A 24,543-nucleotide genomic window follows, 5' to 3' on the forward strand; every position below is an offset into this window, starting at 1 on the left:
CCTACCCCTCATACCATCTTGCCTTACTACACACAGTATTGCCAGTTACTGCTCCTACCCCTCATACCATCGTGCCTTACTACACACAGTATTGCCAGTTACTGCTCCTACCCCTCATACCATCTTGCCTTACTACACACAGTATTGCCAGTTACTGCTCCTACCCCTCATACCATCGTGCCTTACTACACACAGTATTGCCAGTTACTGCTCCTACCCCTCATACCATCTTGCCTTACTACACACAGTATTGCCAGTTACTGCTCCTACCCCTCATACCATCTTGCCTTACTACACACAGTATTGCCAGTTACTGCTCCTACCCCTCATACCATCTTGCCTTACTACCCACAGTATTGCCAGTTACTGCTCCTACCCCTCATACCATCTTGCCTTACTACACACAGTATTGCCAGTTACTGCTCCTACCCCTCATACCAACGTGCCTTACTACACACAGTATTGCCAGTTACTGCTCCTACCCCTCATACCATTGTGCCTTACTACACACAGTATTGCCAGTTACTGCTCCTACCCCTCATACCATCTTGCCTTACTACACACAGTATTGCCAGTTATTGCTCCTACCCCTCATACCATCGTGCCTTACTACAAACAGTATTGCCAGTTACTGCTCCTACCCCTCATACCATTGTGCCTTACTACACACAGTATTGCCAGTTACTGCTCCTACCCCTCATACCATCTTGCCTTACTACACACAGTATTGCCAGTTACTGCTCCTACCCCTCATACCATCGTGCCTTACTACACACAGTATTGCCAGTTACTGCTCCTACCCCTCATACCATCTTGCCTTACTACACACAGTATTGCCAGTTACTGCTCCTACCCCTCATACCATCGTGCCTTACTACACACAGTATTGCCAGTTACTGCTCCTACCCCTCATACCATCTTGCCTTACTACACACAGTATTGCCAGTTACTGCTCCTACCCCTCATACCATCTTGCCTTACTACACACAGTATTGCCAGTTACTGCTCCTACCCCTCATACCATCTTGCCTTACTACCCACAGTATTGCCAGTTACTGCTCCTACCCCTCATACCATCTTGCCTTACTACACACAGTATTGCCAGTTACTGCTCCTACCCCTCATACCAACGTGCCTTACTACACACAGTATTGCCAGTTACTGCTCCTACCCCTCATACCATTGTGCCTTACTACACACAGTATTGCCAGTTACTGCTCCTACCCCTCATACCATCTTGCCTTACTACACACAGTATTGCCAGTTATTGCTCCTACCCCTCATACCATCGTGCCTTACTACAAACAGTATTGCCAGTTACTGCTCCTACCCCTCATACCATTGTGCCTTACTACACACAGTATTGCCAGTTACTGCTCCTACCCCTCATACCATCTTGCCTTACTACACACAGTATTGCCAGTTATTGCTCCTACCCCTCATACCATCGTGCCTTACTACACACAGTATTGCCAGTTACTGCTCCTACCCCTCATACCATCGTGCCTTACTACACACAGTATTGCCAGTTACTGCTCCTACCCCTCATACCATCTTGCCTTACTACACACAGTATTGCCAGTTACTGCTCCTACCCCTCATACCATCTTGCCTTACTACCCACAGTATTGCCAGTTACTGCTCCTACCCCTCATACCATCTTGCCTTACTACACACAGTATTGCCAGTTACTGCTCCTACCCCTCATACCAACGTGCCTTACTACACACAGTATTGCCAGTTACTGCTCCTACCCCTCATAACATTGTGCCTTACTACACACAGTATTGCCAGTTACTGCTCCTACCCCTCATACCATTGTGCCTTACTACACACAGTATTGCCAGTTATTGCTCCTACCCCTCATACCATTGTGCCTTACTACACACAGTATTGCCAGTTACTGCTCCTACCCCTCATACCATCTTGCCTTACTACACACAGTATTGCCAGTTACTGCTCCTACCCCTCATACCATCTTGCCTTACTACACACAGTATTGCCAGTTACTGCTCCTACCCCTCATACCATCTTGCCTTACTACACACAGTATTGCCAGTTACTGCTCCTACCCCTCATACCATCTTGCCTCACTATACACAGTATTGCCAGTTACTGCTCCTACCCCTCATACCATCGTGCCTTACTACACACAGTATTGCCAGTTACTGCTCCTACCCCTCATACCATCTTGCCTCACTATACACAGTATTGCCAGTTACAGCTCCTACCCCTCATACCATCTTGCCTCACTATACACAGTATTGCCAGTTACTGCTCCTACCCCTCATACCAACGTGCCTTACTACACACAGTATTGCCAGTTACTGCTCCTACCCCTCATAACATTGTGCCTTACTACACACAGTATTGCCAGTTACTGCTCCTACCCCTCATACCATTGTGCCTTACTACACACAGTATTGCCAGTTATTGCTCCTACCCCTCATACCATTGTGCCTTACTACACACAGTATTGCCAGTTACTGCTCCTACCCCTCATACCATCTTGCCTTACTACACACAGTATTGCCAGTTACTGCTCCTACCCCTCATACCATCTTGCCTTACTACACACAGTATTGCCAGTTACTGCTCCTACCCCTACCATTGCCTTACACACAGTATTGCCAGTTACTGCTCCTACCCCTCATACCATCTTGCCTCACTATACACAGTATTGCCAGTTACTGCTCCTACCCCTCATACCATCTTGCCTCACTATACACAGTATTGCCAGTTACTGCTCCTACCCCTCATACCATCTTGCCTTACTATACACATTATGACACAGTTACAGTCCAATGGTTCAGGTATATATTTTTAAAGTTTTGGAAGCCCAGAGACACAGTTTTACCCCAAAGCCTCCTGCAGGCCAGCAGTCCCAATGGGGTTACTAATTAGCCAATCACAACCCTTATAATTAGCCAATCACAACCCTTATAATTAGCCAATCACAACCCTTATAATTAGCCAATCACAGCCCTTATTTGGCATCCCCAGCACTTTTTATACCTGCATTTGGCTCACAAGTACAAAAGGTTGGGGATCCCTGCTATATACATTATCCAGCCATTATAATACACCTACTTGCCTTTTTATACACAATATCCTACTGTTAAAGCTTCTTCACTTGATGCATCTTGCCTGACTACACACAATGCCCCGCGGCTTCTCTCCTTCCCCAGAAAAGAGACAAATCTGCATTTGCCATAAACCTAATTCCTATTTACTGTAATAGCACCCGAGTGGGTTGCCATTGTATGAGCAGAGCTTTATGGGGGGGGGGGGGCTAGATTTTAGGCTCGGTGGCTGCCAGACACAGGGGGTCCGGGGGAATGAAAAAAGCAGCTACTGGGGAGAGGGGAGATTTGGGGGGGACTGAGAGGGAGGAATGGGGATGTAGAAGGAGCGTAGCGGGGAGATGACAGCAGGAGAGAATGAGGGAGGTACAACGGGGGGGGGGGGTATTACTGCAGAGCAGGAGGAGGGAACGGAGCGAGAGAGGAATCCCCTGAATACAGAGAGAGGGAAGGGAATGAGGCAGAGAGCTAAGGAGTGAGAAGTACCAGGCAGAGTGTATGGGGGCGAGTACAGCAAGAAGAGGAGAATCTGCAGGGAAAATCCATTCATTCCGAGATCTGCTTCTTATCCGGAACCTCATATAGGGATCTGCTTCTTACCCTGAACCTCATATAGGGATCTGCTTCCTACCCTGAACCTCATATAGGGATCTGCTTCTTACCCTGAACCTCATATAGAGATCTGCTTCTTACCCTGAACCTCATATAGGGATCTGCTTCCTACCCTGAACCTCATATAGGGATCTGCTTCCTACCCTGAACCTCATATAGGGATCTGCTTCCTACCCTGAACCTCATTTAGGGATCTGCTTCCTACCCTGAACCTCATATAGAGATCTGCTTCTTACTCTGAACCTCATATAGAGATCTGCTTCTTACCCTGAACCTCATATAGAGATCTGCTTCTTACTCTGAACCTCATATAGGGATCTGCTTCTTACCCTGAACCTCATATAGAGATCTACTTCCTACCCTGAACCTCATATAGAGATCAGCTTCTTACTCTGAACCTCATATAGAGATCTGCTTCTTACCTGGAACCTCATATAGAGATCTGCTTCTTACCCGGAACCTCATATAGGGATCTGCTTATTGCCCTGAACCTCATATAGGGATCTGCTTATTGCCCTGAACCTCATATAGAGATCTGCTTCCTACCCTGAACCTCATATAGAGATCAGCTTCTTACTCTGAACCTCATATAGAGATCTGCTTCTTACCTGGAACCTCATATAGAGATCTGCTTCTTACCCGGAACCTCATATAGGGATCTGCTTATTGCCCTGAACCTCATATAGAGATCTGCTTCTTACCCGGAACCTCATATAGGGATCTGCTTATTGCCCTGAACCTCATATAGAGATCTGCTTCTTACCCTGAACCTCATATAAAGATCTGCTTATTGCCCTGAACCTCATATAGAGATCTGCTTCTTACCCTGAACCTCATATAGAGATCTGCTTCCTACCCGGAACCTCATATAGAGATCTGCTTCTTACCCTGAACCTCATATAGGGATCTGCTTCCTACCCGGAACCTCATATAGGGATCTGCTTCCTACCCGGAACCTCATATAGGGATCTGCTTATTACCCTGAACCTGCACTATGCAGGGACTTGGGAGAGACACACAGAACAGGGACTCCCCAAAGAGGGAGAAGGATCTGAGGGGCTCAGCAATACTGCACCAGCAGAGACGCCTCAAACAAGCCACGCAGTTTGTGCACAAAGACTCTGCGGATCTTCTGCCACTGGACCAGCTGCGGAGACTGGGGACCAGTAAAGACCTGGTGAGTGTGGGAGGGGGGGACCCGCTTGCTCAGTGAGACTAATGTTTGCAGCTCTGAACCAAGTTACAGGGCCAAAATGTGGGACTGCTTTCATGTCTTGCAGGGATTTCTATAGGTGCATGCTGCAGACTGCAATGATTTCTACGCAGCCATGTTGGTTGGCTGTCCTATAACGCTGCTACTCTTGGTTTAAATGTTAACCTAACTGGCCTTTGGGCTGTGCCCTAGGGGGGCCCCTAAGCCTCAATCCCCACCATTTGCAAAGCACTGATCCCGGTTTGGTTGACTATATACATCAGGGGTCCTCAGCCTTTCTTACTCGGGAGCCACAGTCAAATGTAAAAAGACTTGGGGAGCAACACAAGCACCATAAAAGTTCATGGAGGAGCCAAATAAGGGCTGTGATTGGCTATTAGGCATCCTCTATGCAATAACACAAAAAGGGAAAGTTGTGCTCAACCACTAAATTGTAAACCATTAAGCGGGGGTGCAATGAGGCTGTGACCATAAAATACATATAAACAACCGCAAAAAATCCTCTGCACTCACCCATTATCAATATGTAGAAATTGGACACTAGGGCATTTCACTACTAAGAAATGCCTTCCCTCCCCACCTCAAAAAGAGGGATTGTTTGTCCGTACATTGCAATATACTTCAAGCTGGCCAACTACGTCAAAGTCATCCCTTCTGGCCAGTCCTACCCTAACTGACCTATATAAGTAATTTAAGATTAGTACTGAGCAAAGGGACTAAGTTTTACCTGCAACATGCTTGCGTATAAGGTTAAAACTCCCATATGGTTGCCCTTTTATTAGCTCCATTGGGATCACCTGACTGTAGCTGGGAATAGTGGGGGCTACAACATGGAGCTGGCCACTGCTCCTGTATAAACAATAACACAAAAAGGGAAAGTTGTGCTCAACCACTAAATTGTAAACCATTAAGCGGGGGTGCAATGAGGCTGTGACCATAAAATACATATAAACAACCGCAAAAAATCCTCTGCACTCACCCATTATCAATATGTAGAAATTGGACACTAGGGCATTTCACTACTAAGAAATGCCTTCCCTCCCCACCTCAAAAAGAGGGATTGTTTGTCCGTACATTGCAATATACTTCAAGCTGGCCAACTACGTCAAAGTCATCCCTTCTGGCCAGTCCTACCCTAACTGACCTAATGTAAAAAGACTTGGGGAGCAACACAAGCACCATAAAAGTTCATGGAGGAGCCAAATAAGGGCTGTGATTGGCTATTAGGCATCCTCTATGCACCCTATCAGCTTTATTTGGTAGGGAATCTTGTTTTTATTCAAAACTTGCCCCCAAGTCAGGAATTCAAAAATAACTCCCTGGTTTGGGGGCACTGAGAGCAACATCCAAGGGGTTGGGGAGCAACATGTTGCCCCGGAGCTACTGGCTGGGGCATTTAAATATAATGTCCTGTTGCCCTGCTCTGATAAAAGTTGCATGTTTGCTTAAGAATTCCTACTATAGTTTATATAAATACCCCGCTGTGTAGCCCCGGGGTTTCTGTAGCAAACACCCCAGCTGTACCGGTGCAGGAATGGCTGCCCCCGGGGCTACACAGCAGGGTATTTATATAAACTATAGTAGGGTTTCTGTAGCAAACACCCCAGCTGTACCAGTGCAGGAATGGCTGCCCCCGGGGCTACACAGCGGGGTATTTATATAAACTATAGTAGGGTTTCTGTAGCAAACACCCCAGCTGTACCAGTGCAGGAATGGCTGCCCCCGGGGCTACACAGCAGGGTATTTATATAAACTATAGTAGGGTTTCTGTAGCAAACACCCCAGCTGTACCAGTGCAGGAATGGCTGCCCCCGGGACTACACAGCGGGGTATTTATATAAACTATAGTAGGGTTTCTGTAGCAAACACCCCAGCTGTACCGGTGCAGGAATGGCTGCCCCCGGGGCTACACAGCGGGGTATTTATATAAACTATAGTAGGGTTTCTGTAGCAAACACCCCAGCTGTACCAGTGCAGGAATGGCTGCCCCCGGGGCTACACAGCGGGGTATTTATATAAACTATAGTAGGGTTTCTGTAGCAAACACCCCAGCTGTACCAGTGCAGGAATGGCTGCCCCCGGGACTACACAGCGGGGTATTTATATAAACTATAGTAGGGTTTCTGTAGCAAACACCCCAGCTGTACCAGTGCAGGAATGGCTGCCCCCGGGGCTACACAGCGGGGTATTTATATAAACTATAGTAGGGTTTCTGTAGCAAACACCCCAGCTGTACCAGTGCAGGAATGGCTGCCCCCGGGGCTACACAGCGGGGTATTTATATAAACTATAGTAGGGTTTCTGAAACATATAGACCTAGGTTACTAGTGCAGGGTAACAGTACATTACTATTATTATAATCAAGGTCCAATCTGATTGCAGCAGCCACACAGTGTGATCCAGAGACGCCTCATGGGGGGCAGCCTGAGCATTGAAAGCGATAACCCTGTATTTCCAACTTCCCCGTGCAACAGGGGGAGAGACGCACCCCCCAGGGTGATGAGACGATACAGCCAACTAAGTTGGGTGAGGAGACCCCCGGTGGCTGGAAGGAACAAGCTCTACTCATACCCTGCAAGGTACAACCCCTAGCAACTACTTGTATACCTGCTTATACTGAGATGAGCCCTGATTGGCCAGTTAGACTAATGGGAGTAAATGTGTTACCCCAATGAGCAGAATCTGCTCCCACCAACAGCTCCTTTTAACTGAGGGTTGTTTACCTTTGAGACAATTTGCAATTGGTCTTCATTTTTTTTTTATTTGTAGTTTTTTTAAAATTATTTCAGCTTTGCCCAGCAGCTCTCCAGCTTGGCGTTTCAGCAGCTGTTTGGTTGCTAGGATCCAAATTACCTAAGCAACCAGGGTTGTGGTTTGAATGAAAGACTGATAAATGAATAGGAGAGGGCCTGACTATATAAATAAGTAATATAAAGTAACAATACTTTATATTCACAGAGCAATAGTTTTTTTCCTCAGGCAGTGCCGGACCAAGCCATCCAGGCACCCTAGGCAAGCCACCCGGGCACTCAAGGCAAGTCAGCCGGGCACCCAAGGCAAGCCAGCCGGGCACCCAAGGCAAGCCAGCCGGGCACCCTAGGCAAGCCAGCCGGGCACCCTAGGCAAGCCAGCCGGGCACCCTAGGCAAGCCAGCCGGGCACCCTAGGCAAGCCAGCCGGGCACCCAAGGCAAGCCAGCCGAGCACCCAAGGCAAGCCAGCCGAGCACCCAAGGCAAGCCAGCCGGGCACCCAAGGCAAGCCAGCCGGCTTGGCCCATCCCCCCCTCCCATGTGTGGGGCTGCGGGGGTCACTGGAGGTGGGTGAACGGTGGGGGTAAAGGGCATGGAAATAGGGGTAAGTGAAAGAAGAGGTGCCTGCCTGGCGCCCACCCACTGTTGCCCCTAGGTGCCTCTTCTGCCTACCCCTAGTTCCGGCCCCGGGCCCATTTGAAAGCTGCACAGAGTTAGAAGAAAAAGGCAAATCATTTAAAAACTCTGAAAAACAAATAATGAAGACCAATTGAAAAGTTGTTTAGAATTGGGCATTCTATAACATACTAAAAGTTGAACTTAATGGTGAACTGCCCCTTTAAACCACTGGGTTCCAGCATCAATATGGGTCGGGGGGGTGGATGATTGATTTTATGTCCCTATTGAAAAGGCAGGGGTAATAAGGTTGGGATATATATATATGTATATAATGTATATATATATATAAGAATGGGGGTGTCCTTTCTGCACACAGGTTTGTGGCCACGATGCAAGGGCCAAGCTATGCACGGAACATCAACAGAACCTCATCTCCCGGAGCTGCACGGAAAGGCTGGGGTAAGAGCAACCAGGGTGGGGTGGGGGCCACAACTTTAGGAGAATTATACAATACAAAACAAATTGTTTGTGTTTTTTTCACATAGGCTCCCCCTTTACATTAAACTTTTAGTATGTTGTAGAATGGCCAATTCTAAGTAATGTTTCAATTGGGCTTCATTATTTATTTTCAATAGTTTTTCCATTATTTGCTCCTTTTTATTACTCATTTTTCTATCCATCCCCCTCTCCTATAAATATATCAGTCTCTTATTCAAACCAGTCCCTGGTTGTTAAGGTAATTTGAACCCTAGCAACCACATGACTGCTGAAATTTTAAACTAGAGAGCTGCTGAACAAAAGGTAAATTCATAAAAAAATGAAGACCAATTGCAAATTGTCTCAGAACAGCAGTCTACATTATACTAAACTTTAATTAAAAGGTGAACAACCCCTTTAACCCCCCTCCAGCTGGACCAGTCCCAGAGTTGTCTATAGGAGGAGCAAAAAGAAGCAACTACAGGTATAGAACCTGTTATCCAGAATGTGCAGGACCAAGAGTGCGCAGGATAAGGGGTCTTTCCGTAATTTGGATCTCCACATCTAAAGTCTACTAAAAAAAAAATCAATAAAGCATTAATTAAATCCAATAGGATTGTTTTTCTTTCAATAAGGATTAATTATATTTTAGTTGGGATCAAGTACAGGTACTGTTTTATTATTACAGAGAAAAGGGAATCATTTAACCATTAAATAAACCCAATAGGGCTGTTCTGCCCCAATAAGGGGTAATTATATCTTAGTTGGGATCAAGTACAGGTACTGTTTTATTATTACAGAGAAAAGGGAATCATTTAACCATGAAATAAACCCAATAGGGATATTCCAATTTCCAAGACCTTTATTAATTGTCGCACAACATATGTAGTCTATGCTCTCACTTGTCCGTGTAACAAAGTTTATGTGGGGCGGACTATAAGATCAGTGGGAAGTAGGGTTAATAAGCACATCCGTAACAGTAAAGCAGGGAGAATGAACCATGGGGTATCGAGACATTTTAAGCTGTTTCACAATAATAGTGATCCCAAAGGGATATTCTTTATGGAAGTGTAAAAATAATTGTATATTTATTATAAATAAATCAACGTGTTACATCAAAGTAGATGTAGTATAGAATAGTATGCAGGCGGGTATAAAGAGGGGGTTGGCCCATAGGAACCCAATAGTCCATGAGGAAGCGCAGAGCGCGAAACGCGTCGGACTGCCTGGAGAGAGGACCCGTATTGACAGACTCGGCACCTACCGGTGACGTCACCGAAGGGAAAGGAACAGCGTGTGAGTCGCATCCCTCAGCCAATGTGCCTCTCTCTGTCTTATCCCTAGTAAGTTCCCGGCCGGGACAAGGGGGGTTGTGTATTTGTTCTTATGCCCAGTTAGGGCTCTGTTTTATTGTGTGCTTGTAGTTACTTGGAGGCTATGAGATAATTGAATACCATATAGTGTGCAATTTTATCTCTATATGCACGCCTGCATTCTTAGTATTTGCACAGAGTAAGAGGGAAAACAAGGGTTTTATTTGTGTAACTTCTTTATTAAATATCCCTCAGTGGGGCTAAGAGCCATATATTGGCTATAGGCGGTGTAATACTGCATCTGATATCTGGAGAAGTTAATTAAGGATCCAATTAATTGTTTTATGGTGTTTTAAGCTCCTCACTTTTTTATTCTAATAATTGGGATATACTGTGGGATTTTTAATTCAGTGTATTTCTATTGATTTTCCCTCTTGATTTCCTCATATATGGGTCAGAGCAATGAATTCTCTTTTAAACACTCTAATTGATTTCTCCTGAGGGAATGATATGCATTAACTGGGAATTCAATAATAAATCATTGGGAAGTAATACATGGTTTCTGTTACTATATTTAATGTCTTCTGCCCTATGTGATTTTCTCTTGTATATATAATCTAATTGGTATTTTTAATTAGTGGTGTATATGATTTTTTTTTTTTATTATTTAAAATTGATTCTACTTTGATGTAACACATTGATTTATTTATAATAAATATACAATTATTTTTACACTTCTTTGGGTGTTTTTAGCGCCAACTCCTTTGGAGATAATTTGTGTATGCACTATAGGATTAGTAGGGAGGAGGGCAGCTACATCTAATTATTAATGTTGGTTAATGGCAATTTAGCACTGCAAAAATATATATATATTTTTTTTTTCTCTTTCTTACAGTCCTTCCTTCTAGACCTTAATATCTATATTGTTGTGTTTTGTAATCTTTAAAGCGCAGATAAGGTTTGCCTTGATATTCTTTATGGGACTGGAGCATATTTCTCCCAAGTTAAGAGGTGGAGACGGATTTACTAGATTAAGACAAGGAGAAAACGTTTGGATTTTTAAATTGAATACATTGCATCCGGAAGGACTCAATGTAGATTTGGACTTGGCGGCATTTTAAATTCAATTTTAAGCTTATTTTTGGTCAATTATTGGATTCCTGGTATTTATTTATTTCTAATTTATCTACATTTTAAGTAGGAATATGCTTGATATGGGCTGTTTTAACGAGACATCTCTTTATTTCTTTATGATTAGCGGATAAGTAGTATATAAATAAATAATAAACAAACATACAACTCTCCCAATCTTTGGGGAGAGGGATGATGGGTTATATATGGGTAATATAAATTCTTCCATCTGACACAATGCCATAACACCATGGCCTTTTGCGCTAAAGAGAGAGGGGTTGCTATGGCAACGCGCGTTGTTTCCATTGTACATATCGCTTTACCAGCGCTAGATTGAGTTCCCTACAGTATTTCCCATAAGTTTTACTCTTGCAGCCCCACTATGTATTAGGCGCTTCTACATTCACTTACTGGAGGTTCCCCTATGTCTAGTTACCCACCCTTATGCCTATTCTAATAGAGGGAACAAAAAAAGCACAATAAAAGCTCTGGGGGTGCCAAATAAGAGCTACGATTGGTTAGGGGGTCAAGTGCGGGGTATGGCACATTATTTAGCATACAGGCCTATCCAATGGCGCTATAGCTGTGCATAAATCTATATAACCCCTGCCCCCAGATGTCACACTGTACGTACCTGTACCCCACCTTACGAGCTCTGGTACAAGCCACTACACAGGTCTCCTACCACCAGTTACCCCACCCCTAACTCTACGATCCAAACAGCCCGCCTCCGCAAGCTTAACCAATCACGCACCCAGTTCAATCCAGAATCATTGAAGCATCCAATCCGCTAGGGCGATACTTGAGTCGGCCCGCCCGCTCACCAGGTGTCTTCTGGGAATTGTAGTTTATTCTATCGCTATCCACATGTGTTTAAACTACAATTCCCTCAGGTTTAGATTCCAAAACGAATACCCGATATGCAAAGGAGAATTATGACAACATGTCTTTATCTTCATAACAGTATATGTATTATAATTTCATTAATACATTATAATTATCATTGCTAATGAAAGATTTTGATTTAACTTTTCCTCTACATAGGAAATAGGCGTGTGAACATTTGTGACACTTAATTCCATTTTTATCCCAACTCCACCCCCATTCGCAGCCATTCTATAGATTACACTCCAGTTCTGGAATTGTAAAAACTTTTTACACACGGATGAAACAACCGTTTGCAAAACCAGGTGAAGATCTCCTTTATCTAAAGGAATGTTCATGTAGCGCCATCTATCGGCTATTTTTCACATTACAGGCTGTTATTAATCCACATAGCTTTAACTAGCGCGGAGGGATACCTGGAGATTATACAACCAGCCTCTTTAATCCTTTAGGGCCCCAATTTCACATTACAAAGTTGCATCAGGACTTTATGGACCTAGGAATGATACGGACTGGAGCCTGGAATTTACTGTAAGTACTGGATGTGCTGAAGGAGCTGCTGGGCTTCAGGAAGGGGACTGGGTACTAGGAAGCCCCAGGGGGGGCAATTGCAACAGGAAGTTGCCTGAGAGGGGGCACATCATTGGGCCTTTCAAAACGAGGCTGCAGAGACCCTAGTGGCACAGACTGGGGGCTTTCTGGTAGGAGGTGTCTGTTGAAATTAGAAATTAATTCTAACTTAGGGAATTGCTACAAGGTGACTCTGGGACTTGGGGTGTCATAGTCAGGTAAGTAGTGGAACTTTGGCACCCTGAGTACCCCAAGAACTGAAATAAAGAGCTCGTTATATTATATGGAACTGGGGGTTGGATATTTGGGAGTCTTGATTGTCCCAGCAAAAGTATCTGCCTGCCTCTGTGGCAGAATTAGGGGACTCTGTGGGCTTCACAGGGGGGTTCCTGCTGTCCCGGGGGCTGTAGGAGATACAGTAATAGAAGCCACAGGGAGTACCTGTAGATATTGGGGTGCAAACTCAACGTTAGCCCAGTGTCACAACCACCAGCGAGGTGAATAAAGTGATCTTTTTGTCAACAGTCTCAGGGAATCCCTAAGTGTTAGACTGTATTTGCTTCCTCCGGTGTTGGTAACATCAGGCACTGGTTACTGAGGGAACAGGAGAGACGGGGAGTAAATCCGTGGCTGTAGTGAAGGATCACAGAGAAAACTCGATGAGGGACGTTACTTCATGACAGAGAAAGGAGCCTCTGGCTTTATCCAAGCAAGATCTGGGATGCTTATCCGCACTATACCGCTTGTCTAGTTCTATACCCACCTGAGGGTTAACACTTGTTTGGAATGGCCGCCTACATCGAATTTGTGCCCCCTCCGGAATGCCCGGTGTTCGAGCCCAGCTGGGAGGAATTCTCTGATCCCCTGAGTTTCATCGGACGCATCTGACCGATTGCTGAAAAGACAGGGATATGCAAAATCCCACCTCCCAAGGTAAGTCTGATAGATGGATGTTATCAGTACACTGAGAGCCTGAAATAATTCCTTATGGATAAATGATGCAGTTGTAACAGGGAGCTGATACATACTGTGTGCAAGTCACATTATATAAGTTTTATTATTATATATATATATATATGATTATAATAAGTTCACACAGGCTGATGACAAATGTCAGATGTTTGATTAGTCTTTGCTCTTGGTCACATTTTTTAGAAACCAATGACCCATTGGTTGGCATTGCTGCTTTACGGTCAGTTTGATTCCAGCCAGGGCACTATCTTCAGGGAATTTTTATGTCCCCCCCCCCCCCAGGTGGATTTTCTTGCACTTTCCAAAAACATACAGGCAGATTGAGGTGCCCCTGATACTGACTTTAGTGTGTGCGTAAAATCGGCACTTCGATTGTAAACTTCATGGAGGCAGGGACTAATTAGAATGATGTATAAGGGTGAGGGCAGTGGTACATGGTACACAAATCTTCTTTGTCGTGGGCAACAAATCTCCCCGCAATGCCATCCCACCGGCTAGCATTTAAATCGCCAGTGGGATGCTTCACTGCGATGTCGCACAAAGTTGTCTTTGGAGGAAACTTTGAGCGACCGTGGGACATCGTAGCGACGCGTATGCCATCCCACCGGCAATTTACACTCTAGCCGGTGGGATGGCATTGCGGGGAGATTAGTCGCCCATCACTAATCTCCCTGTGTACCACTGCCCTAAAGACACACCGGGCTACTAGTAGCAGCTACTTTTTCAAGCTACTGAAAATCCCTTCCATAGACAATACACGTAGAGACAATTATCAGTAAATGATTAGCATTGTCTATTTTAGTAGCCACGACAAGTAGCTGCTACTAGTAGCTCTGTGTGTCTTCACCCTAAGGGCTCTGGCACACGGGGAGATTAGTCGCCCGCGGCAAAACTCCCTGTTCGCGGGCGACTAATCTCCCCGAGTAGCCTTCCCCTGCCATCCCACCGGCGAACATGTAAGTCGCCGGTGGGATGGCAGACGCGGCGGGGCGACTTACATGATGGCGTCTGCCATCCCGCCGGCGACTTACATGTTCGCCGGTGGGATGGCAGGGGGAAGGCAACTCTTGGAGATTAGTCGCCCGCGAACAGGGAGTTTTGCCGCGGGTGACTAATCTCCCCATGTGCCAGAGCCCTAAGAGAGCTGCAGAATATGTAGGTTCTATATAGGCAGAGGATAATGACTACATGCCCTGTTGTACCCCATGACACGTGAGGCATAACTTGAGGGTATGTACCCCAAAATTCTATCATGCCCAAAGTGTGTTTGTTTGCATTTGTAAGGATTACTTATGTATACAGGCCATATGGCCAAACATCATGGGGAAAGTGTCCTCTATATAAATTTGCTTTATGCATGTTCAGAGTGGCTAATGGCCGACTGCATTTACTGTTTTGGGCTATCGCATATGGTGCAGTTTCAATGGATAATATTTATTCTATTATTTGATATTATATTATTGTTCTAACAATCAAAGAAGGCAATAGTCAGCCAGTAGTGGGGTGATTGTGTCCAAGCTGAAAGGTCACTATAATCAAACCATTAAAGTTTAAGTAGTTAAAGAAGAACTTTTGTATTATTTTTTGCTGAAAGAGGTGGAGGACCTAGTCAGCAGGGTATTGTACCAGGGTTTTTGCTCCAATGATTACAAATGGAAGGGAAGTCCAATTACTGAAATGAATCTTCTCTGCCATTACTTTGTAGTCTATTTTTCCTAAAATCCCAACACTGCAGCTTTAGTGTACACATTAGGGTTATACCTGGGGTTTAAGTAGGGATGCACCGAATCCACTATTTTGGGGTTTGGGCGAGATTCCTGGATTCTGAACCGAATCCTGGATTTGTTGCATCCCTAGTTTTAAGCTGCAGTTTGCTGCTTCTAGATAACAGCCACCAGTGTCGGACTGGGGTGCCAAGGGCCCACCAGAAAACCTTAGGCCCACTGTCCAGACCACCATTCCTTCCCAGTTCACTCACTTTCTTTAATTTCTTAATTACTTATTTTTACATACTATTATCTATCCTTTCCTTTATTTCTTTTGTTTCTTCTCATAGAATTGAGTAATGGCCATGGTGTAGGCATACAAGGCAAATGGTTGGGTGAGCAAGGGGGCCCACTGGGAGTTTTTTTCCTATGAAGTTTGTATTCTATTTATTTAATTAAAAATAAATCCTATACATATTATTTGTGTGGGTTTATATTATATAGGTACCTTCCTGACACCTGTAGGTATTTAAACTGTTTAAACGTTTAGCAGAGCTATTACTTTAACCATGAAAATGCTTAATGCCAGCAGTAATCCCCTAGTGTGTCTCCCCTGCTGATTTAGTAGCACAGGCAGGGTTTATATTATTTGTACTTCTGAAGGCAAGGTTCAGAATTACTTCTACAACTTGGAACTTGGGCAGGTACTGCTCCAAATACATTGTTCTGAGCATCCCTTTGCAGGACAAAACTCATAATTATCCTTTATTTTCTCTTTATAAAAGGTATAGAAAAGAAAACCTAGAATTTCCCTTTAGTTTGCCTGTGCGCTTTATAGATTTATTCTTAGCCCCCTAGAGAGCCAGTTTTGGTTATTGGCACAGTTACAGCTTAGCTTTATTGCTTTTATGTTCCTTTATCTCAGGACTGGCAGCCGCCCTTTGCCTGCGATGTCAAAAGCTTCTGCTTCACCCCTCGGGTACTGCGCCTCAACGAACTAGAGGTAAGGTTTCTGTGATTATTGTGCTGGGAATAAACCCAGATCATGGTTATTACAAACTGCTGTTTTTGTAGCTACATTAACATGTTGGAACTTGAGGATATGGACATTAACAAAATTGTTAGTTAGAAGCTTGACCAACTTGGGTTGGTTTTCCATATCCCTATTAGTTATATACAGATATTTGGATTTAAGGTGGCCATACACCTTCAGATCCGCTCGCTTGGCGATGTCGCCAAGCGAGCGGATCTTCTCCCGATATCAGGAGAATCCAGGCTAATTTGATCGTGTGGCCAAACGATCGAATTATAACGACGGGTATAGGCAAAGTCGGTTTGGGGACCGAATCAACGAGCCGATACGGTCCCCCATCCGACTAGATTTTTTAACCTGCCGATCGATATCTGCCCGATTTCAGGCCAGATATGGGTCAGGCAGGCCCGTCGTTAGTGCCCCTACATGGGCCGATTAGTTGCTGAATCGGTCTAAGGGACCCATATCGGCAGCTACAATCGGCCCGTGTATGGGGACCTTTAGGCAGTATTGTATTTGTTCCAGAACAGTAGCCGATATTTACTTTCATTATTCTAACTGCTCTAGACCAGTCATAGCTAAATAGAACCTTTGCAATATAAACAAACGTGTATGTTTAACCTTTTTAGTGCCATAGGACGTAGATTCTACGTCCTAGGTACCAAGGGACCAAAGTGCCATAGAACGTAGAATCTACGTCCTACAGCACTAACGGGTTTACAAGCGCTGCGCTCGCTTTTAAAGCAGTGCAGCGCTTGTAAAGCCTGCACAACCCCCTAGGCAACGAGCAAATGAAGACATACTCACCGATCCGGTCCCCCAGCGCCGCCGATCCGGTCCCTCAGCCAATGACAGCAGTGGACACGCATTGATGACGTGTCCACTGCTGTCCCATTAATTGTCGCCGCCCCCGCGTCGCCTCTTCACTCCTGCTGCCACGTGAGACTGATGGAGCCTCCCTGCTGCCTTCCTGCTGCGTTCCTGCTGGATTGGTCGCCCTGATCGCCTGCCTGCATTGTGTAAGCTGAACTACAACTCTCTAACCACTGTTTATTTTGCTTATTTCTATCTCAACTGTCTAAAATTTTTTTTTTTTTTTTCCATTTCTTCTTCTATCTTTGTCATTATTACACTTTTACACACATACACACTTATTTACAACTTTCCCAAGCACACACAGACACTTACACACACACTTACACTTACACTTTTTTTTTTTTTTTTTTCTTTCTTTCTTTCTTTCTTTGCTTTTCTTTCTTTCTTTGCTTTCTTTGGCAGTCTTTTTTTTTTTTACTAAAACTTTATTTCTGATCTATAATTATCTGATTTATTTGGTTGCATTTTAGTGTTTTTTTGCATTTTCATAATTGATTTCTGTTTTTGAATTATTCTATTGCACTGTAACTTTTGTATTGCTATTGGGTGCTGAATTTGCAGTGACATTGGTGGATCCAGGGCTCTGACCACCGATTTCATTGCAATAATTGTTCTTCTGTTGGTTTGAGTGGTTTTTATTTGAATTTACTGATTTTATGGTGTTTTATCTTTGCATTGTTCTTTATTGTGTATTTAGTGCCCCAAAAAGGTTGCTTTTGCAGTGACATTGGTGGATCCAGGGCTCTGACCACCGATTTCATTGCAATTATTGTTCTTTGATTGCTTTTAGTGGTTTTATTCCATTTTAACTTCATTTGATTTCAGTTGTTCTAGAAAGGTCCAGAGGTGCTAAGATTGTTCTGGTAGTTTCTATTGCCAAGGGTTAGGCTGATGCCACACATGGCGTAGGGCTGATTTTTTCAGCAAGTGGAAAAACGCTTGCCGAAAATTCAGCCCTACGCCTGCTACTTGTGCCTGCACCCGAATGAATGGAATACGCTCGGGTGCAGGCACATGTAGCCGATATACGCATGAAAACGCAAGACTTTGCATTCTCACGCGTTTTCATGCGTATATCGGCTACATGTGCCTGCACCCGAGCGTATTCCATTCATTCGGGTGCAGGCAAAAAAAAAAGGGGTGCATAGAGTGCAGCCCCAATATTATGCATTGTCAGGTTTGGCGGCCATGTACTTATGTGCACCCATACATATGGGGTATCGTTTTATTCAGGGGAACTTGCAGATTTATGGTTAGTAAGTTTTTGGTAGTTGCCATGGAGATTTTGGGGAGAAATCTAGGTTTGTATCTGGTTTTTCCTTGATTTCTGACCAAAGCGCTGAATTCTGCAAGGGACTGCGGCCACAATTTTCCATGTAGAAAGAGGAGAGTGGCGTCTCTGAATAGCTGAAGCTGTGCACTTTTCATAAATATATAGTTTGCGGGGGTTATTTCACAGGTAGGGGGGTGTTTAGACTAAATAACTGCAGGTAGAGCACATAGAGCACAGACCCCCCTTATGCATTGCCCCTGTTTGGGGGCATTTGGTGGCCACGTCTTTATGTGCACCCATACATATGGGGTATCGTTTTATTCAGGGGAACTTGCAAATTGAGGTTTAGTAAGTTTTTGGTAGTTGCCATGGAGATTTTGGGGAGAAATCTAGGTTTGTATCTGGTTTTTCCTTGATTTCTGACCAAAGCGCTGACTTCTGCAAGGGACTGCGGCCACAATTTTCGATGTAGAAAGAGAAGAGTGGTGTCTCTGAATAGCTAAAGGTGTGCACTTTTCAGAAATATATAGATTGTGGGGGTTATTTCACAGGTAGGGGAGGTTAACACTGAAAAACTGCAGGAAGTGCACATAGAGCGCAGCCCCCAAAATTTCAACTGAAATTGCCCTTATGCATTGCCCCTGTTTTGGGGCATTTGGTGGCCACGTCTTTATGTGCACCCATACATATGGGGTATCGTTTTATTCAGGGGAACTTGCAGATTAATGGTTAGTAAGTTTTTGGTAGTTGCCATGGAGATTTTGGGGAGAAATCTAGGTTTGTATCTGTTTTTTCCTTGATTTCTGACCAAAGCGCTGACTTCTGCAAGGGACTGTGGCCACAATTTTCCATGTAGAAAGAGAAGAGTGGTGTCTCTGAATAGCTAAAGGTGTGCACTTTTCAGAAATATATAGTTTGCGGGGGTTATTTCACAGGTATGGGGGTGTTTAGACTAAATAACTGCAGGTAGAGCAAAGCCCCCCGTTATGCATTGCCCCTGTTAGGGGGCATTTGGTGGCCACGTCTTTATGTGCACCCATACATATGGGGTATCGTTTTATTCAGGGGAACTTGAAAATTGAGGTTTAGTAAGTTTTTGGTAGTTGCCATGGAGATTTTGGGGAGAAATCTAGGTTTTTTATCTGGTTTTTCCTTGATTTCTGACCAAAATCTAGGTTTGTATCTGGTTTTTCCTAGATTTCTGACCAAAGCGCTGACTTCTGCAAGGGACTGCGGCCACAATTTTCCATGTAGAAAGAGAAGAGTGGTGTCTCTGAATAGCTGAAGGTGTGCACTTTTCGTAAATATATAGATTGTGGGGGTTATTTCACAGGTAGGGGGGGTTAACACTAAAAAACTGCAGGTAGTGCACATAGAGCACAGCCCCCAAAATTTCAACTGAAATTGCCCTTATGCATTGCCCCTGTTTTGGGGCATTTGGTGGCCACGTCTTTATGTGCACCCATACATATGGGGTATCGTTTTATTCAGGGGAACTTGCAGATTAATGGTTAGTAAGTTTTTGGTAGTTGCCATGGAGATTTTGGGGAGAAATCTAGGTTTGTATCTGGTTTTTCCTTGATTTCTGACCAAAATCTAGGTTTGTATCTGGTTTTTCCTTAATTTCTGACCAAAGCGCTGACTTCTGCAAGGGACTGCGGCCACAATTTTCCATGTAGAAATAGAAGAGTGGTGTCTCTGAATAGCTGAAGGTGTGCACTTTTTGGAAATATACAGTTTGTGGGGGTTATTTCACAGGTAGGGGGGTGTTTAGACTAAATAACTGCAGGTAGAGCACATAGAGCACAGACCCCCCTTATGCATTGCCCCTGTTTGGGGGCATTTGGTGGACACGTCTTTATGTGCACCCATACATATGGGGTATCGTTTTATTCAGGGGAACTTGCAAATTGAGGTTTAGTAAGTTTTTGGTAGTTGCCATGGAGATTTTGGGGAGAAATCTAGGTTTTTTATCTGGTTTTTCCTTGATTTCTGACCAAAATCTAGGTTTGTATCTGGTTTCTCCTTAATTTCTGACCAAAGCGCTGACTTCTGCAAGGGACTGCGGCCACAATTTTCCATGTAGAAAGAGGAGAGTGGTGTCTCTGAATAGCTGAAGTGGTCTATTTTTAATCAATATACAGTTTATATGTTTTTTTTCACAGGTAAGGGGCAATTTTGTCTGAAAAGCTTTGAGATGTGCACATAAATTGCAGCCCCATTATTATGCATTGCCCCTGTTTTGGGGCATTTGGTGGCCACGTCTTTATGTGTACCCATACATATGGGGTATCGTTTTATTCAGGGGAACTTGCAGATTGATGTTTAGTAAGTTTTTGGTAGTTGCCATGGAGATTTTGGGGAGAAATCTAGGTTTGTATCTGGTTTTTCCTTGATTTCTGACCAATGCGCTGACTTCTGCAAGGGACTGCGGCCACAATTTTCCATGTAGAAAGAGGAGAGTGGTGTCTCTGAATAGCTGAAGGTGTGCACTTTTCAGAAATATATAGTTTGTGGGGGTTATTTTACAGGTAGGGAGGGTTAACACTGAAAACCTGCAGGAAGTGCACATAGAGCGCAGCCCCCAAAATATCAACTGAAATTGCCCTTATGCATTGCCCCTGTTTTGTGGCATTTGGTGGCCACGTCTTTATGTGTACCCATATATATGGGGTATCGTTTTATTCAGGGGAACTTGCAGATTGATGTTTAGTAAGTTTTTGGTAGTTGCCATGGAGATTTTGGGGAGAAATCTAGGTTTTTTATCTGTTTTTTCCTCGATTTCTGACCAAAGCGCTGACTTCTGCAAGGGACTGCGGCCACAATTTTCTATGTAGAAAGAGAAGAGTGGTGTCTCTGAATAGCTGAAGGTGTGCACTTTTCAGAAATATATAGTTTGTGGGGGATATTTCACAAGTAGGGGGGGTTAACACTGAAAAACTGCAGGTAGTGCACATAGAGCACAGCACCCACATTTTTAGCTGTAATTGCCCTTGTGCATTGCCCCTGCTTTGGAGTGTTTGGTGCCCATGTCTTTATGTGCACCCATACATATGGGGCATCATTTTATTCAGTAGAAATTTGTCTTTCAAATTTGCCTTTGTTAGAAAATTTTTATGAGATTTTTTTTTGTCAAATCCACATTTGATCATGCGTCCAAGTTTACGTTTTAGAAAAAAAAAAAAATGTCAAAAAAACTTCCAAATTTCACAATGCACTGACAAAAGGAATTTGGCTTTTGAGTGAAAACTACATTGCACCTAGAAACCTGAAGGTCTGTAGTTTCTAAAGATACCAAACATGAGGGGATATTTTAGATTTACATATAAGTTATGCTGCATCAACTGTTACAAGTGCTTTTCTGCTTTGTTCTGGTGTGATATTGTACAAATTGTATTTCTTTAGTTTGGGGGTTACTTCTGGACAGGAACTGTGGGGTACCACCACATATTTGGTATCGTTGGACTTGGGAGTATCAGGGCTTTTACAAACAACAAAAAAAAGTGTGTAAAATTAACTTTTCTATGGAAAAAAAACTCAAAATATACAGAAATTTTTCATTATTTTTTTTTTTTTTTTACATAATTCACCCAAAATACACATCATATCTCCAGAAAAGTTATAAAATTTGGTATGTATGTCGAAGCCCAATTAGTGACGAAAAAAACGATATATAATTTCCCTAGTTTCATGGAGGTTTTCCTACCAAAAAACATTGTTAAAGCGAATGAGTACAAAATGCTTAAAAAACGTCTGGCACTGGGGGGAACCGAAATGACGAATTCGGCTGGCACTTAAAGGGTTAATTGACTTTATGATCTTGCATTGTTAAAATGCGGATGTGGGCAGAAGTCATTTATAGAGACTGGAATCACACTGCATAACATCATAACTCCCTGGCAGCTTAAACAAAAGCAGTTCTAGCATGGCTTCCGATTCAGCAGGGGAATAGGGAAGAAGTATAGCAGGAGGGCCACCTGTTGGGTATCCCATCCATAAACTAATGTGTCAGCTTGGATATGTGGCAAGGACAAAAAGACACAGCAGTACAGATTAGGTACATGACGTTTCCCTTGTTATGATATAGGCTGGAGATATCCTGTGCATTTGCATGTTTTGTTTATTCCTCTTAATTACCTGCCATGAAGGGAGTGTATGGAGCCAATTGCACACCTGTTGTGCCAGTTCCGCTTGCTTATGCTGCACAGTGATGCAGCGCCTCCTCCCATGCTATGTTCCCTCTCCAGCAATTATGTGTATGTCCCCTGGGAGGTGAGTAGGCCACCTTATTAAAAGCCACTAGGCTGCAACAGGAAAGGATTAAGCTATAGTCCAATACACACTTTTCCCCCTTGATGCCCAGGAGACTAGAATATTCTTCATTTTCTGCAAGATTAAGGGTGAAGACACACAGAGCTACTAGTAGCAGCTACTTGTCGTGGCTACTAAAATAGACAATGCTGATCATTTACTGATAATTGTCTCTACGTGTGGTTTAGCAGAGGCAATTCTCAGTATTGTCTATGGCAGGGGATTTTCTGGCATTTAGTAGCCATGAAAAAGTAGCTGCTACTAGTAGCTCTGTGTGTTCTTCACCCTTAAGGTTGTAACCCTTAGACTTTATTGAAAACACTGTGAATTTTAACTACAATTCCAAAAAGAGAAAAGGAAGTTAAAAAGTCCAGTGTGTTATAGACCATATTGTTGGTAACTTTACATCGCTGGACAACTGCAAGTGGCTATGTATATGTTTGGCCGTAATACTGATTGTATTGTAGAACTTAAATATAGAAATAAGTGTTCAGGTTTGATGTTAGAATTAGGGTAGACAATTTACAGCAGCTTTCCACCTATAAAGAATGCTTGGGAGTTGTAGTTCACAGCAGTCGTAAGGCTATAAGTTCATTACTCTTTGCTTTAGTATAGTATGTTATCTGCAGGCTTGCACCCTGACTGTCGGAATTTTCTTTCATCCAGGCAATGACCCGTGTCAAACTCGATTTCTTGGATCAGCTGGGAAAATTTTGGGAGCTGCAAGGTTCCGCGCTCAGAATTCCAGTGGTGGATGGCAAGCTGTTGGGTGTGTATGCACTGAGCAAGGTGGGCGTGCAGGGACAGGTGGTTCTGCAGATAAACAACATACGCATTAGCATCTTGCAGTGTCTTCTGCGCCAGGATTAAATGGTTTACTGTAATTAAATAACTGCAGGAAGTTTATATAATTACACCTTTCTAAAAGAACAGAAAGGGCCTTATTGCCCAGAGCCATCCGTAGACTGTTACCTTCTTTCCTTTTTCACTCCAGGTGGTTTCCAGTGAGGGGGGATTTGAGGTTGTCACTAAAGAGAAGAAATGGTCTCAGGTGGGCAATCGGATGGGATACCAGCCAGGCAAAGGCACAGGCTCTCTTCTGAAGTTGCACTATGACCGAATCCTCTACCCCTACGAGCTGTTCCAGTCTGGCGTCAGCCTGATGGAAAGAAATGCACCTAGAATATTCTAGAGAGAAACCTTCTGTTTCAGTTTTTAGTAAAGGTACCGGTATAGGACCTGTTATCCAGAATGCTCGGGACCTGGGGCTTTCCGGATAAGGGGTCTTTCCGTAATTTGGCTCATTTAAACCTCACAGGATTGTTTTGCATCCAATAAGGATTAATCATATCTTAGTTGGGATCAAGTACAGGTACTGTTTTATTATTACAGGGAAAAGGGAATCATTTAACCATTAAATAAACCCAATAGGGCTGTTCTGCCCCCAATAAGAGGTAATTATATCTTAGTTGGGATCAAGTACAGGTACTGTTTTATTATTACAGGGAAAAGGGAATCATTTAACCATTAAATAAACCCAATAGGGCTGTTCTGCCCCCAATAAGGGGTAATTATATCTTAGTTGGGATCAAGTACAGGTACTGTTTTATTATTACAGGGAAAAGGGAATCATTTAACCATTAAATAAACCCAATAGGGCTGTTCTGCCCCCAATAAGGGGTAATTATATCTTAGTTGGGATCAAGTACAGGTACTGTTT

At 43.7% G+C, this 24,543-nt stretch overlaps 3 protein-coding genes across 17 annotated transcripts in view; 1 reads left to right on the forward strand and 2 right to left on the reverse strand.

Annotated features, from left to right (window-relative positions):
• LOC101733413 (coiled-coil domain-containing protein 77-like) overlaps positions 1-24,543 on the reverse strand; it is a 123,556-nt gene that overhangs the window by 12,513 nt on the left and 86,500 nt on the right. The gene's annotated exons all lie outside the window — the stretch shown is intronic.
• LOC101734616 (coiled-coil domain-containing protein 77-like) overlaps positions 1-24,543 on the reverse strand; it is a 79,708-nt gene that overhangs the window by 11,397 nt on the left and 43,768 nt on the right. The gene's annotated exons all lie outside the window — the stretch shown is intronic.
• On the forward strand, positions 4,599-24,128 carry LOC101731235 (lysine-specific demethylase 5A). 11 transcript variants are annotated; one of them, XR_004219932.1, is made up of 7 exons: positions 4,599-4,872; positions 7,291-7,487; positions 8,653-8,735; positions 12,535-13,585; positions 16,256-16,333; positions 23,490-23,592; positions 23,818-24,128. XR_004219932.1 is itself a non-coding variant. In XM_031892235.1 (7 exons), the coding sequence occupies exons 1-5, from the start codon at positions 4,690-4,692 to the stop codon at positions 13,248-13,250; spliced, it is 615 nt and encodes a 204-aa protein (XP_031748095.1). In that variant the 5' UTR covers positions 4,599-4,689; the 3' UTR covers positions 13,251-13,585; positions 16,256-16,333; positions 23,490-24,128. The 11 variants fall into 11 exon arrangements, 7 of the variants coding, with proteins under 7 accessions (XP_031748095.1, XP_031748097.1, XP_031748096.1 ...); XR_004219933.1 differs by having other exon boundaries at positions 12,535-12,870; positions 13,178-13,585; positions 23,490-24,128; XM_031892235.1 differs by having other exon boundaries at positions 12,535-12,613; positions 13,178-13,585; positions 23,490-24,128.

This window comes from Xenopus tropicalis, chromosome 8 (genome assembly GCF_000004195.4).
Source record: "Xenopus tropicalis strain Nigerian chromosome 8, UCB_Xtro_10.0, whole genome shotgun sequence".
NCBI classification, from domain to species: domain Eukaryota; kingdom Metazoa; phylum Chordata; class Amphibia; order Anura; family Pipidae; genus Xenopus; species Xenopus tropicalis.